At 42.3% G+C, this 15,688-nt stretch overlaps 1 protein-coding gene across 1 annotated transcript in view; it reads right to left on the bottom strand.

The window, feature by feature from the left end:
• The window catches only part of LOC106565749 (inositol 1,4,5-trisphosphate receptor type 1), a 165,990-nt gene extending 150,669 nt beyond the window's left edge, over positions 1-15,321 (bottom strand). The window contains 2 exon segments of the mRNA XM_045691827.1: positions 3,124-3,237; positions 15,123-15,321. Of these exon segments, the coding sequence (XP_045547783.1) occupies positions 3,124-3,215 (92 nt within the window). The 5' untranslated portion in view covers positions 3,216-3,237; positions 15,123-15,321.
• Positions 15,322-15,688: the final 367 nt, after the last annotated feature.

Here is a 15,688-nt window from a genome sequence, read left to right on the forward strand (position 1 = left end):
CATTCCAAAGCTTTATAATGGTCAGTATGATACACAGAGACAACCAACAGTATCACAGCCTCCTGTACACTACCTGCTGTTGCTAAATATAGCTCCTTCCCTTCAGCTCATCTCCTAACAGAGGGCCACCACAACAGAGAGGGGACCAGAGGGAGAAAAAAAAGTGATTACCAGGCTGGCATCTTGACAACCGCGTATGGTCAAGGTGCTGCTCTTCAAAGCCATGCACACATTTGTTTCCATAGCCTGGATACGCAATTTGTGTAAGAGCAGGAGCTTCTTGAGAGATGGCAGGGCAAGGCTTGAATGGGGCCCCAGCAGAGGGCCAGATAGTGACGACGTATGATTAAGAGGCATAGATCACAATGCTAAAAAGGAGGCTAAGAGTGGAGATGGAAACACAGATACCGTGTTCATTTTCACTGAGGGAAAAGAACAACAAACAGGCAGGAGCAGAAAATAGAAGGGAGGAACAGGAAGGAGACGAGGCAGTTTCGCAGCTCTGACGCCAGAGAACTAGAGGCTGAAGTGTTGTCAAGCCCATCAGCCTTGTTGTGAATTCAGCTCATGCTTCAGTCAATGATCTCCCTCAACCCTCACTGAGCCGTGATGAAAGTTTAGGCGTGAAATGCTGTTAAATGGGTGTGATCACAGATGGAAGGAAGAGTTAAAATGTACAGTTTAATTTGAGCAATCGCTTCTGTATAATGTATACAGCATAAGCTCTCAATATTTAAATTCAAACACAGGAAGCAAAATAATTGAACCCGTTTAGGATAGGGGGCAGTATCTTCACTGCCGGATAAAAAACGTACCCGATTTAATCTGGTTATTACTCCTGCCCAGAAACTAGAATATGCATATAATTATTGGCTTTGATAGATTAGGATAGAAAACACCCTAAAGTTTCTAAAACTGTTTGAATGGTGTCTGTGAGTATAACAGAACTCATATGGCAGGCCAAAACCTGAGAAGATTCTATATGGGAAGTGCCCTGTCTGACCATTTCTTGGCCTTCTGTAGCCTCTTTATCGAAAATACAGGATCTCTACTGTAACGTGACATTTTCTAAGGCTCCCATTGGCTCTCAGAAGGCGCCAGAACGTGGAATGATAACTCTGCAGTCTCTGAGCGAAAAACAGTAGGGGTTTTGGAGAGTGCTCCTTCTGAGAACAATGACACTGGCGCACATGTGAAGACTCCATTTTCTTATTTCAGTGTTTGAACGGATACAATGTCTCCCGGTTGGAATATTATCGCTATTCTCAAGAAAAATCGCATAAAAATTGATTTTAAACAGTGTTTGACATGCTTTGAAGTACGGTAATGGAATATTTTGAATTTTTTTGTCACGATACGCGCCGGCGCGTCACCCTTCGGATAGTGTCTTGAACGCAAGAACAAAACGCAGCTATTTGGATATAACTATGGATTATTTGGAACCAAAACAACATTGGGTGTTGAAGTAGAAGTCCTGGGAGTGCATTCTGACGAAGAACAGCAAAGGTAATCCAATTTTTATTATAGTAAATCTGAGTTTGGTGAGTGCCAAACTTGGTGGGAGTCAAAATAGCTAGCCGTGATATCTACTCAGAATATTGCAAAATGTGCTTTTACCGAAAAGCTATTTTAAAATCGGACACCGCGATTGCATAAAGGAGCTATAATTCTATAATATCTATAATTCTTTAAATAATTGTTATGTTTTTTGTGAATGTTTATCGTGAGTAATTTAGTAAATTCACCGGAAGTTTCCGTGGGTATGCTAGTTCTGAACGTCACATGCTAATGTAAAAAGCTGATTTAACAAAACATGCATGTATTGTATAACAATGTCCTAGGAGTGTCATCTGATGAAGATCAAAGGTTAGTGCTGCATTTAGCTGTGGTTTTGGTTTTTGTGACATATATGCTAGCTTGAAAAATGGGTGTGTGATTATTTCTGGCTGGGTACTCTCCTGACATAATCTAATGTTTTGCTTTCGTTGTAAAACCTTTTTGAAATCGGAAAATGTGGTTAGATAAAGGAGAGTCTTGTCTTTAAAATGGTGTAAAATAGTCATATGTTTGAAAAATTGAAGTTTTTGCATTTTTGAGGTATTTGTAATTCGCGCCACGCTATACCATTGGATATTGGTGAGGCGTTCTGCTAGCGGAACATCTAGATGTAAGAGGTTATTAAGCCACTTACGACCATCATTTCATGGTTTTACTAATGGTACAACTTGGAAGAGAAACAAAAAGGACAGCCAACACATCACCTTCTCTGTATCCCACAGACACTATACAATTCAATATAACATTTCACTTGTTCAAACACATTCCTCTCTTCCCTGACACTCACCGTCCCTACTGTTTCACTTTCTCCTCCCCCTCGCTCTCTCCTTCGTGTTTAACCCCCTCACTTCTGTGTCCTCAGTCCTCCCTCTCCACTGCTATTCTACATCCTCAGCTGGACTCCAAAAATGTTCTGTGACCTCTGCCTCTCACACTCCAGCTCCAAACACTCTCTCCAGCTCCAAACACTCTCTCCAGCTCCAAACACTCTCTCCAGCTCCAAACACTCTCTCCAGCTCCAAACACTCTCTCCAGCTCCAAACACTCTCTCCAGCTCCAAACACTCTCTCCAGCTCCAAACACCCTCTCCCTTGCCATTTCTCAAAATGTCTTCTAAGGGCATAGAACATTATTACCTCAATGACAAGCATTCTGCAATCTAGCTTTTCTTATTATATGCGCCACCACATCAGCGGAAACCGGTATGAAACGGCATTACTTTAATAACAATGGAATGAGTAAGGGTTTATTCTGCTAATAACACTAGAGCAAACATTATTAAAGGTTGTGAAATAAAAGCCATGACTCCGTCTAAGCTGTTAAATAAACCCCTATATTATTTGACAGTTCCAGCTGTCTCCCTGGCCCCAAACACCAACCAGGTTCATTATTTCGCTGGTACCTGGCTCTGTGCGTATGTGCATGTTTATGTGTAAATGTACACAAACCCGTGTCAGACCTTGGATGTGTACTGTGACAGACATGAATCTATGAGCATGTGCGTCTTTCAAGTTGAGAGGGATTGGATTCATATGCAGCAGTATAACAGTAGGCAGACAGACATACCCTAAAGTGCTGATAAATCCACTGGTGGAGCCCTCTGCATAGAGAGAGCAGATGTCCCCTATGTGGAGGAAACTGGACATCTTGTCTGACATGTTGCCTCACCCTGGACTGTGCCTGGAAAAGATGGAACAGACAAGAGTTAGTGTGATAAATATACCACACAGATGTACAGTCATTTACCCTGATAAATACTGCATATTTAACCTATAGGCCTACAGCTATTACCATGTAATTTCATAGCGGTTCCAATGTACACCATTGTTAATATAGATAGATTTTTATTTAGTCTCATGCCTAGTTGCAGTGTACAGTAAAATTCTTAAGCTCTGTGCAAGTGTGAATGAAAAAATAAATATATATTACACACGCATTTACAACAGTTTTTTTTTTCTCCTCTTCACCTTTATTTAACCAGGTAGGCCAGTTGAGAACAAGTTCTCATTTACAACTGCGACCTGGCCAAGATAAAGCAAAGCAGTGCGACCAAAACAACAGAGTTACACAAACAAACGTACAGTCAATAACACAATAGAAAATAAAAATTACAATTTAGCATTAATACTGGAGTGATAGATGTGCAGATAATGATGTACAAGTAGAGATACTGGGGTGCAAAAGAGCAACAGGGTAAGTAATAATACGGGGATGAGGTAGTTGGGTGTGCCATTTACAGATTGGCTGTGTACATGTACAGTGATTGTTAAGCTGCTCTGACAGCTTATGCTTAAAGATAGAACTCTCCAGCTTCAGAGATTTTTGCAATTTGTTCCAGTCATTGGCAGCAGAGAACTGGAAGGAAAGGTGGCCAAAGGAAGTGTTGGCTTTGGGGATGACCAGTGCAATATACCTGCTGGAGCGCGTGCTATGGGTGGGTGTTGCTATGGTGACCAGTGAGCTGAGATAAGGGCTTTACCTAGCAAAGACTTATAGATGACCTGGAGCCAGTGGGTTTGGCGACAGATATGCAGTGAGGGCCAGCCAACGAGAACATACAGGTCGCAGTGGTGGGTAGTATATGGGGCTTTGATGACAAAACGGATGGCACTGTGATAGACTACATCCAGTTTGCTGAGTAGAGCATTGGAGGCTATTTTGTAAATGACATTGCCAAAGTCAAGGATCAGTAGGATAGTCAGTTTTACGAGAGTATGTTTGGCAGCATGAGTGAAGGAGGCTTTGTTGCAAAATAGGAAGCCGATTCTAGATTTAACTTTGGATTGGAGATGCTTAACGTGAGTCTGGAAGGAGAGTTTACAGTCTAACCAGACACCTAAGTATTTGTAGTTGTCCACATATTCTAGGTCAGAACCGTCCAGAGTAGTGATGCTAGTCGGGCGGGAGGGTGCGGGCAGCAATCGGTTGAAGAGCATGCATTTAGTTTTACTAGCATTTAAAAGCAGTTGGAGGCCATGGAAGGAGTGTTGTATGGTGTTGAAGCTCGTTTGTAGGGGTGTTGGCCGGGGTAGGGTGCTGAGATGTTGCTGCAGGGGGTGCTGAGATGTTGGCCGGGGTAGGGGTAGCCAGGTGGAAAGCATGGCCAGCCGTGGAAAAATGCTTATTGAAATTATCAATGGAGTGGAGTGGGCAGCTGGGAGGAGGTGCTCTTATTCTCCATGGACTTTACAGTGACAATGTGACTGATGGTTTGAGCTCTGGATGCTGATTGGCTGAAAGCCATGGTATAGCAGACCGTATACCACGGGTATGACGAAACATTTATTTTTATTGCTCTAATTACATTGGTAACCAGTTTATAATAGCAATAAGGCACCTCTGGGGTTTGTTATACAGTATATGGCCAGTATACCACGGCTAAGGGCTGTGTCCAGGCACTCCGCATTGCATCATGCTTAAGAACAGACCTTAGCCATGAATATATTTGCCATATACCACACCTCCGTGGGCCTTATTGCTTAAATATAAATGTACGTTGGGGTGTGGGCAGGGTAATTGTCCATTGAAAGGCAGGGAGGGGGGAAGGAGTAGTGGTGGCTATTCAGCATGATAAAATGTCCATTGGGGTGGGGGCAAAGTAGGATGTCTGTATTGCCAGGATCTGAGTGACGGAATTGGGGAGAACAGGCCATGGCTCGGGTGGCTTAGGTTCCTGATGATCTTCTTCGGAGGGTTGAGTGTGTCGGGAAGGAAGGAGGTGATGTGGTCTTTGACTCTCAAAGCACTTCATGATGACGGAAGTGAGTGCTAAGGGTCAGTAGTCATTCAGTTCAGTTACTTTCCCTTTCTTGGGCATGGGGATGATAGCGGACATCTTGAAACAGGTGGGATAACGGCCTGAGCTAGAGAGATTGAAAATGTCGAAAACACAACAGCTAGCTGGTCTGCACATGCGCTAAGGGCACAGCTAGGGATGCCGTCTGGTCCACAGTCCACAGTTTTTGATTCGGGTAAGTTTTAGAAGAAACCATTGGTATCACATCTATGCATTTTTTTTTTTTATCCGGTGTCTGAGTTGGTGTATTCATTGATGTTATAAGGGCGGCAGGTAGCCTAGTGGTTAGAGCGTTGGGCAAGTAATCGAAAGATTGCTAGATTGAGCTGACAAGGTAAAAATCTGCCGTTCTGCCCATGAACATGGCAGTTAACCCACTGTACCTAGGCCATCATTGTAAATAAGAACTTGTTCTTAACTGACTTGCCTAGTTAAATAAAGGTTAAATAAAAAATACCCAGGTGACCCGGAACATACTCCAGTCCACGTGCTCAACACAGTCTTGGTGGAAGGATTCTGATTGGTTAGACCAGCGTTGTACAGACTTGATTACCAGAACTTCCTTTTTCAGTCTTTGTTTGTAGGAGGCCGGGATCAAAATGGAGCGGATGGGCGTATAATACGAATGTCTAGCAACTTTAGCATTTTAGCTAATTACCAGCCTTGCAACTACTTACTACTTTTTAGCTACTTTGCAACTACTTAGCATGTTAGCCATCCCTTTAACATAACTCCTAACCCTTACCTAGCTGACGTTATCCACCTAGCTAACATTAGCCACAACAAATTGTAATTCGTAATGTATCGTACCTATTGGAAATTCGTAACATACTGTACGAATTGGAATTTGTGGATTTCGTAACATATACGAATTTTAATTTGTAACATATCATACACAATGAATGATGGTCATCCACAAGTTAATACACCCATACGAAACATAACATATCATACTAAATGGAGTGTCCAGGAATAATACGAAACGCTATGAGCTCAGGTCGCAGAAGCTTGCAGTCCAAAAAAAATGGAATGCTTGCTACCTTGGTTAACTACGTGACTAAATAAGTCTGTTTTCAACAAAACTATTTTAGACTATTGTATTTTAACCAAGCAAGAAAAATAAAATGTGCAATTATTACTGAGTGAATGAAGAAAATAAATTTTGGAACAAACGCTTCCAGATGTTTAAATGGTCTGTCGAAGTGAATGTGTTAAGAACAGGATTAATAGTATAAATGGTTAGAGTTCCCGCCTGTGGATCAGAACAATGTGGGTTTGCCTCATGAAGGAGATACACTACATGGCCAAAAGTATGTGGACACCACTCCAAATTAATGGTGTCTGCAATTTCAACCACACCCATTGCCGACAAATCTCCATAGCAAACATTGGCAGTAGAATGGCCCGTACTGAAGAGCTCAGTACATTCAACATGGCACCGTCATCGGATGCCACCTTTCCAACAAGTCAGTTCATCAGATTTCTGCCTTGCTAGAGCTACCCTGGTCAACTGTAAGTGTGGTTATTGTGTAGTGGAAACTTCTAGGCGCAACAACGGCTCAGCTGCGAAATGGTAGTCGACAAGCTCACAGAACGGGACTGCCGAGTTCTGAAGCACGTAGTGCGTTAAAAATCATCTGACCTCGGTTGCAACACTCACTACCGAGCTCCAAACTGCCTCTGGAAGCACCAGAACTGTTAGTCGGGAGCTTCATGAAATGGGTTTCCACAGCCGAGCCTAAGATCACCATGCGCGATGCCAAGCGTTGGCTGGAGTGGTGTAAAGCTTGCAGCCATTGGACTCTGGAGCAGTGGAAACGCATTCTCTGGAGTGATGAATCACGCTTCACCATCTGACTGACGAATCTGGGTTTGGCACATGCCAGAAGAACGCTACCTGACCCAATGTATAACGCCAACTGCAAAGTTTGGTGGATGAAGAATAATGGTCTGGGGCTGTTTCTCATGGTTCGGGTTAGTTCCAGTGAAGAAAAATCTTAACACTACAGCATACAATGACATTCTAGACGATTCTGTGCGTACAACTTTGTGGCAACAATTTGGGGAATGCCCCCATGCACAAAGCGAGGTCCATACAGAAATAGTTTGTCGAGATCGGTGTGGGAGTATTTTGAAAATTGTTTCTTTAAATAGTTTTAACAGCCCCTCCCGACACACACCCACTTATTTGAATTCATTAGATGGCTCTTAAAAATAGCCTTTGGGTTTCTGGAGAGGCAAATACATGGCAGTGTGTGGTGTGTACTACTGCGTGCATCTTGCTAGAACGGAAGAGAGACCAGGGCCCGTCTCCACAAAGCGTCTCAGAAAAGGTCCTAAGAATCCTGTTAAACCCAGTTAAGACAAAAAAAACCTCAGAGCAGGTTTTAGGATGATGTTAAGTCACTGCTCAGACAAACTCTGAGCCAGGAGTAAAATCAACTGTCAGCTGGTAGTAATGACAGTTTGAGGTACCGCAAAGGAAAGATAGTGATGACGGCTCATAGCAAATTATGGGGAATAAACAATCGCGATGAGGCATTGCCAGCTGCGAAATTTATAGCAGGCTTCAGACAACCACGGTGAATGTGACTGTACATCAAATGTTGCAATGGTAAAAAGTTTGATATCATTTTCGCCTGAAACGATCACTTTGCTTACTCTTAATAGGTTGGCATGCATATCTTTAGATTTTTTACCAATCCTGATATTTTTTCTAATGTGATAGGCATTTTGCACTGAATTATACAGTATAATGGTTTAAAAGCATCATTTTGATAATATTATTGTTATATCTACACACTTGTTAAACAACTAAATTGTTTTGGCACAGTAGTTACTTGCTGATGTTGCATAAAACGTTTGAAAGGTCTATAATTTTTACCCAAACGCAATGCAATGTTTTCAATTACCCACTTATAGGCATGACTGTTTTTGGCATCTTTAATAACAACATGATATTCCACTTGAAATAACATGCAGCTTAATGATATAATTGAAAGAAAAGCTTACAATTTATTAGTCTAGTGGTTGTAAGTATTTAGGCATGTGTCATGAGAATAAGGCCTCATAAGAAATCATTGTCAAAGGTGCAAGCGGTACTGTTGCATGTAGGTCCAGATTATTTTTGGGTAGATCATATAGAAATATCAAAACATTCCTTCAACTCCAAAGCAATTGCCTGTCTATGGTGCAGGAACCACTGAATCTCTGCCTTTTTCTATTATGAAGACACCTGCTGGTAACGCTTCATGAATTGGTTAGGACAGCACATGAGGTGTCCTAAATAGCTGTCAACTAGGTGTGACTCATTACTGAAGAGGCTTCATGCATAGCTTTTATTTTCACCAATTGTCTACTTGGAGACACTTTGTGGATACGGGCCCAGCTCTCAGACTCTTATGGAAGAGGTCATTTCCATCATCCGTGAGATGCACGCCATCCCTACGGTACTTCCCAGGGACACAGTGCTTTATGTCTGAGTGGAGGATTGTGGGCATGCACCTGTCACAAAGAAACGCAAACACCAGCTGGTTGACAGAGCGTCTGGCCATATCTATGTGCTTGTTGATGTCCTAGTCGTACTGGAACATCTAATTCCTCCACTGTGTGCTGTCAGAGTAGATCACCGTTGTCCCGGGGAGAATTCAGCTGGACTACCTCCAAAATCAACTTGCATCTGACGCACCAGGTCTGTCCCAAGTCACTTCCACCGAGGAGGATGACTATGATATATCCAGTCACACCTCGCCTTGGCGAGAAAGAATATTTCAGAACCCTTCCGATGATAACAGCTCATCCATATTTCGCGCTCCTGTAGTCATCTAGCCAGCTACATTGTGTAATCACATAGTAAATATTTGCTTCAGTCTTTGTTTCCTTGCTCCCGCCAATTTGCTTTGAGCAATGATCAGTAGGATTATGAGCTGGGATATTCAATAAATAAAATATAAAACACACAACATTGTGAGGGTTCACAGGGAGAGCATGTGTTAAGCTGTATTATAATGTTGTATAATAGTAACCTTCCAGTGTAAAAACCATAGAAATTAAAAACAAAACCTACAATTTAAGTGAGAATAGGCATCGGTCTGAAGCCGAAAAAGGAAATTCACATGAGCACCACAAAGCCTATTCCACCCATGCTCAACCAAGGTTTTCCAGCACACAGCTTTGACCTACTGCAGTAGCTATGTGAAGGCAGGTTGCTTAGGATTCCAACCTTCTCCAATAGCCTAATTTATACTCTTCAAAAGGATAATAGACTTACATTGTTCCGCTATTAAAATTATGTATACCAGTTTATATTCATACATTCTTTGGCTGTATGTATTTTTAGATATAGGCCTATTGTAAATGTGTATTATTGTAGGGACACCATCTTTATTGCAAAAAGAAATACAAGTACAAACATAACTTTAAGCTACATATTATTTTGACAAAGGTAATGAACTGTCCATTGATCAGCACAGCAATTGATAAAATAGGACCATGTTTCAAACACAAGTTTCAAGATATTCCAAGATGGCGTAGCAGTCAGAAGTCTTTGTCCTTCGTCCTGTCGTGTCCCATGTATATATATATATCTTTTTCTTCGCATATCTTTTTATATTTTTCTAACCCCTTACTTCAAAAATACTCTCCTGCAACCCGCCTCACCCAATGTGGTGTGGACCTGCTTTTTCTTTAAAGTATTTTTCTCTACCTCTATTACTGGAATCTCCAACATAAGCTAGCCAGCTAACGGTCATCAGCTAACCGTTAGCTCGGAAAGCTCTCGCCAGTTTGTACAACGCGATTCAACCAGAGCATACTGGACCTATTTCTCTCTCCATATCCCCGGATTCCTACCGCAAGCTCTGAACCTTCTCATCTTCCGACCTACGCAGCTAACGTCCCCTGAATGCTAGCTGTCTAGAGCACAACGGACTGTTAGCTTACGAGGCCCATCGAATACATTCCGAAGCTACTAGCTAGCAGTCAGCTATCCTTTGCTAGCGGTCATCAGCTACCTTTATCCCAGACAACTCTCGCCAGTCTGTACAGCGCGACTCAAACCAGAGCTAGTCGGACTTATTCTTCTCCATATCTCTGGATTCCTACCGCAAGCTCTGAACCAAGTTTTTTTAATATATATATTTTTCCCCCCCACCTAGAATTATAGCAGCTAACGTCCCCTGAACGCACAGCCGCTAATCCGCGGCCTGCTAGCCATCTAAAGCACATTGGACTGCTGGCTTAAGAGGCCGTTCGGACATATTTCTTTGGCCACTATACATATTTTTCCAATTGGCCTGGTTTACCACACGGAGCCCTGCTGATCTGTCCGCTGATGTAACTGCACGAGGAGGCCACAACAGACTTTCCTCCGTCGCGTCGCCCCTCTTGGGCCTTTCTGTTAGCCCGCCGCTAGCTGCCTGAAGCCACGCACTGGACTCTTATGATCACCCGGCTACACATGCCTCTCCCTAATGTCACCATGCCTTGTATATTGCTGTTTTGGTTTGTAACTATTGTTTTATTTCACTGTAGAGCCTCTAGCACTGCTCAAAACGCCTCGGCTAACAATTTAGTTCCACCTCCCACACACACGCATTGACATCACCTGGTTTAAATGCTATTTCTAGAGACAATATCTCTTTCATTATCACTATATGCACAGGTTTACCCCCACTGTATTCACATCCTACTATACCTTTGTCTGTACATTATGTCTTGAATATATTCTACCGTGCCCAGAAATCTGCTCCTTTTACTCTCTGTTCTGAACGTGCTAGACGTCCAGTTCTTTTAGCCTTTAGCCGTTCCCTTATCCTACTCCTCCTCTGTTCCTCTGGTGATGTATAGGTTAATCCAGGCCCTGCAGTGTCTAGCTCCACTCCCATCCCCCAGGCTCTCTCATTTGTTGACTTTTGCAACCGTAAAAGCCTTGGTTTCATGCATGTTAACATTAGAAGCCTCCTCCCTAAGTTTGTTTTATTCACTGCCCTAGCACACTCCACCAATCCGGATGTCCTAGCCGTGTCTGAATCCTGGCTTAGGAAGACCACCAAAAACCTTGACATTTCTATCCCTAACTATAACATTTTCCGACAAGATAGAACTGCCAAAGGGGGCGGTGTTGCAATCTACTGCAAAGATAACCTGCAGAGTTCTGGCTTACTATCCAGGTCTGTACCCAAACAATTCAAGCTCCTACTTCTAAAAATTAACCTTTCCAGAAACAAGTCTCTCACCGTTGCCGCTTGCTATAGACCACCCTCTGCCCCCAGCTGTGCCTTCAACACCATATGTGATTTGATTGCCCCCCATCTATCTTCTGAGCTCGTGCTGCTAGGTGACCTAAACTGGGACATGCTTAACACCCCGGCCATCCTACAATCTAAGCTTGATGCCCCCAACCTCACACAACTTATCAATGAACATACCAGATATAACCCCAAATCCATAAACACGGGCACGCTCATAGATTTCATCCTAACTAACTAGCCCTCCAAATACATCTCTGCTGTCTTCAACCAGGATCTCAGCGATCACTGCCTCATTGCCTGCGTCCGTAATGGGTCTGCGATCAAACAACCACCCCTCATCACTGTCAAACGCTCCCTAAAACACTTCTGCGAGCAGGCCTTTCTAATCGACCTGGCCGGGGTATCCTGGAATGACATCGACCTCATCCCGACAGTAGAGGATGCCTGGTTGTTCTTTAAAAAGTGCCTTCCTCACCATCTTAAATAAGCATGCCCCATTCAAAAAAATGTAGAACCAGGAATAGATATAGCCCTTGTTTCACTCCAGACCTGTCTGCCCTTGACCAGCACAAAAACATCCTGTGGCGTTCTGCATTAGCATCAAATAGCCCCCGTGATATGCAACTTTTCAGGGAAGTTAGGAACCAATATACACAGGCAGTTAGGAAAGCTAAGGCTAGCTTTTTTAAACAGAAATTTGCATCAAGCAGTACAAACTCAAAAAAGTTCTGGGACACTGTAAAGTCCATGGAGAATAAGAGCACCTCCTCCCAGCTACCCACTGCTCTGAGGCTAGGAAACACTGTTACAATGAATAAATCCACTATAATTGAGAATTTCAATAAGCATTTCTCTACAGCTGGCCATGCTTTCCACCTGGCTACCCCTACCCCGGTCAACTGCCCGGCACCCTCCACAGCAACCCGCCCAAGCCCCCACTATTTCTCCTTCACCCATAGCCAGATAGCTGATGTTCTGAAAGAACTGCAAAATCTGGATCCCAACAAATCAGCCGGGCTAGACAATCTGGACCCTCTCTTTCTAAAATGATCTGCCGAAATTGTTGCAACCCCTATTACTAGCCTGTTCAACCTCTCTTTCGTATCGTCTGAGATTCCCAAAGATTGGAAAGCTGCCACGGTCATCCCCCTCTTCAAAGGGGGAGACACTCTAGACCCAAACTGCTACAGACCTATATCTATCCTACCCTGCATCTCTAAGGTCTTCGAAAGCCAAGTTAACAAACAGATTACCGACCATTTTGAATCACACCGTACCTTCTCCGCTATGCAATCTGGTTTCAGAGCCGGTCATGGGTGCACATCAGCCACGCTCAAGGTCCTTAACGATATCATAACCGCCATCGATAAGAGACATTACTGTGCAGCTGTATTCATCGACCTGGCCAAGGCTTTCGACTCTGTCAATCACAACATTCTGATGGTCTTGTAAGTATAAAAGCAAAGCTTGCTTTCATTTAATAAAAATTTAAAAAGCATGAAAAAGGTAGTGTAATGAGATAATGTCTTACTGTGGTGTGTGAAGATTCCAATGCTTTACCTTGTATACGGTACAAATCCCATTAGTATGGAAGCACCTCTATAAAAGCTGTTTGAGAAGGTTTGAATCCTAAGCAACCTGCCTACACATAGTTGGAAGTACAATATAGTTACTGTAGTAGGTCAAAGCTGTGTGTTGGAAAACCTTGGTAGAGCATGGGGGAAAAAGACATTGTGGTGCTGATGTGAATTTCTCACTTAAAATGTTTTTGTTTTTTAATGCATCACCAGCTGAGCTGTTTTATACTATGCACTACAAGACACCATGTAACCTTTGAACTAAAGCTAATCTCAATTGTTTTTGCATTAATTAACTGAGGTCATTTGGCAAAGTTTATTCCCCAGTTCAACATGTAAATATCCCTGGGCTTTGGCATGGGCAGTTAGTCCATGACAGTATTCCTTTTATTGGAAATGGTGACATACTCAAATTCTGTTGCGCCACAGGGCAGAGGTCCTCCTTTATATATCGGTTTAGGTCAACTGAACTTGATCATAATGATTTCAAATGATAGTTTTCAACAAGCAACACAGCTCATGCAGGTTGCTGGGGAGTGATAGTTACCTGTATCTGTAGCCTGCCAATATAATGGAAACACTTCAGTAAATTAGGGATATAAAGTATATTGAAAGCAGGTGCTTCCACACAGGTGTGGTTCCTGAGTTAATTAAGCAATTAACATCCCATAATTTTTAGGGTCATGTATAAAAATGCTGGGCAGGCCATTATTTTGGCTACCATGGCTATGCCCACATAGGATGACAATGCCCCCATCCACAGAGCACGAGTGGTCACTGAATGGTTTCATGAGCATGAAAACAATGTAAACCATATGCCAAGGCCATACCAGATCTCAACCCAATTGAACATTTATGGGAGATTCTAAAGTGGCGCCTGAGACAGCATTTTCCACCACCATCAACAAAACACCAAATGATGGAATTTCTCATAGAAGAATGGTGTCGCATCCCGCCAATAGAGTAAAATAGATTTGTAGAATCTATGCCAAGGTGCATTAAAGCTGTTCTGGCTCGTGGTGGCCTAACGTCCTATTAAGAAACTATGTTGGCGTTTCCTTTATTTTTGGCAGTTACCTGTACATGAAACCTTCACTCAAATAAAAGATAGCTTCTGAATGTTTTTATGTAGGCCTCACTCTTTACGGAATGTTCTGAAAAACCTACAACTCTAATTACCTAGTGTCCAAACGGAAATGTCTGCAGGCCTTTCCATTAGTAATAATTCTGCCCAAATCCCCAGTGTGAGAAACCATTGTGCCTCATCAACATCCCCAATATAAAAATGATCCAAACAGAAGGGAATACTGTAGCCATGTAGAATGTAGCAAATAGGTCTGACTCCATCACAACAATCTGACAATGCTTGTTTTTACTCTTGGTTTGTTGGCCTATTCTATCAGTGATGTAGGCAACGCTAATTGTCTGGCATAGGCTCCTGAATCAACAGGATGAAACAAAATGAGTAGTTATATATATTAAATGGGGTTAGTATATATATTAAATGGGGTTAGTATATATATATATATATATTCAATTGATACATTAACATTACATTGTTAGGCTACATTGCCAGTCTTTGCTTGTTGCTTAGGCTACATTGTTACATCTTTCATTTCCTGAAGCTGTCAAATGTAACCGAGTCGCATAAACCAAAAATGTATCGCTTGGCCACCTTGACATTTCTCACAGCTCATTCAAAATGCACTTGTCTAAAAACAATCTGACATTTTGACGTCGGAAGTTTCAGGTTTTATTCCACGATACAGACCCATTTTGGTGGTCTTGAAAACGCAATGCATTAAAAACTATAGAAGCCATAGCCTACTATATCGAGGTAGACTATAACGCGTGGGTTCCTTGACAATTCATGTATGACGTTAGAGGATGATGGTCCTCTCAAAACTATGCTACAGGGTGAGAATCTGCATAGGACTTTACCTTCACAAAAGAAAGAATGAGGCGAAAAAAATTATCGAATCAGGCTGGATCAGCAAACGTGAATTTCCACTGCGCCGTCCTCGTTTAATTCCATGATCGCCGACTGAAACTCCAGTTTGAACATAGCTTCTCTGACAGCTGAATTTGTCCTCAGTGGCAATCCGCTTCTTACCTCCTCCACATGCGCTTTGAAGAAACGCCCCTTTTGCTAATATATATATATATATTATATATTTATATATAGACTGCAGCAGTGGTGTTTGGGAAATGTTGTTTCAATGATAAAAACTGTAGGCTACCTGTAGGCTGCGACCCATTGTATGATATTGACACTGAAGTTTGCAATTTAAAAATAGACATATTAATAGACTTATGTGTAGAGCAGTTTTGCTATTGCTGTGTTGATCATTTTTGCTTAAAAGTGTATTAGGCCTTCTATTATAAACTGTGACACTATGAATAACTTTGTAGACTAAAGTGTAGGCTGAAGTGTGTCATTGTGAATGAACAATCTACTAAAAGTGCCGTCTCTTTTTGGCAGTGATTTGTCCAGAGACAATTGGACC

The sequence above is a fragment of the Salmo salar genome, chromosome ssa12 (assembly GCF_905237065.1).
Source record: "Salmo salar chromosome ssa12, Ssal_v3.1, whole genome shotgun sequence".
Lineage (NCBI taxonomy): Eukaryota > Metazoa > Chordata > Actinopteri > Salmoniformes > Salmonidae > Salmo > Salmo salar.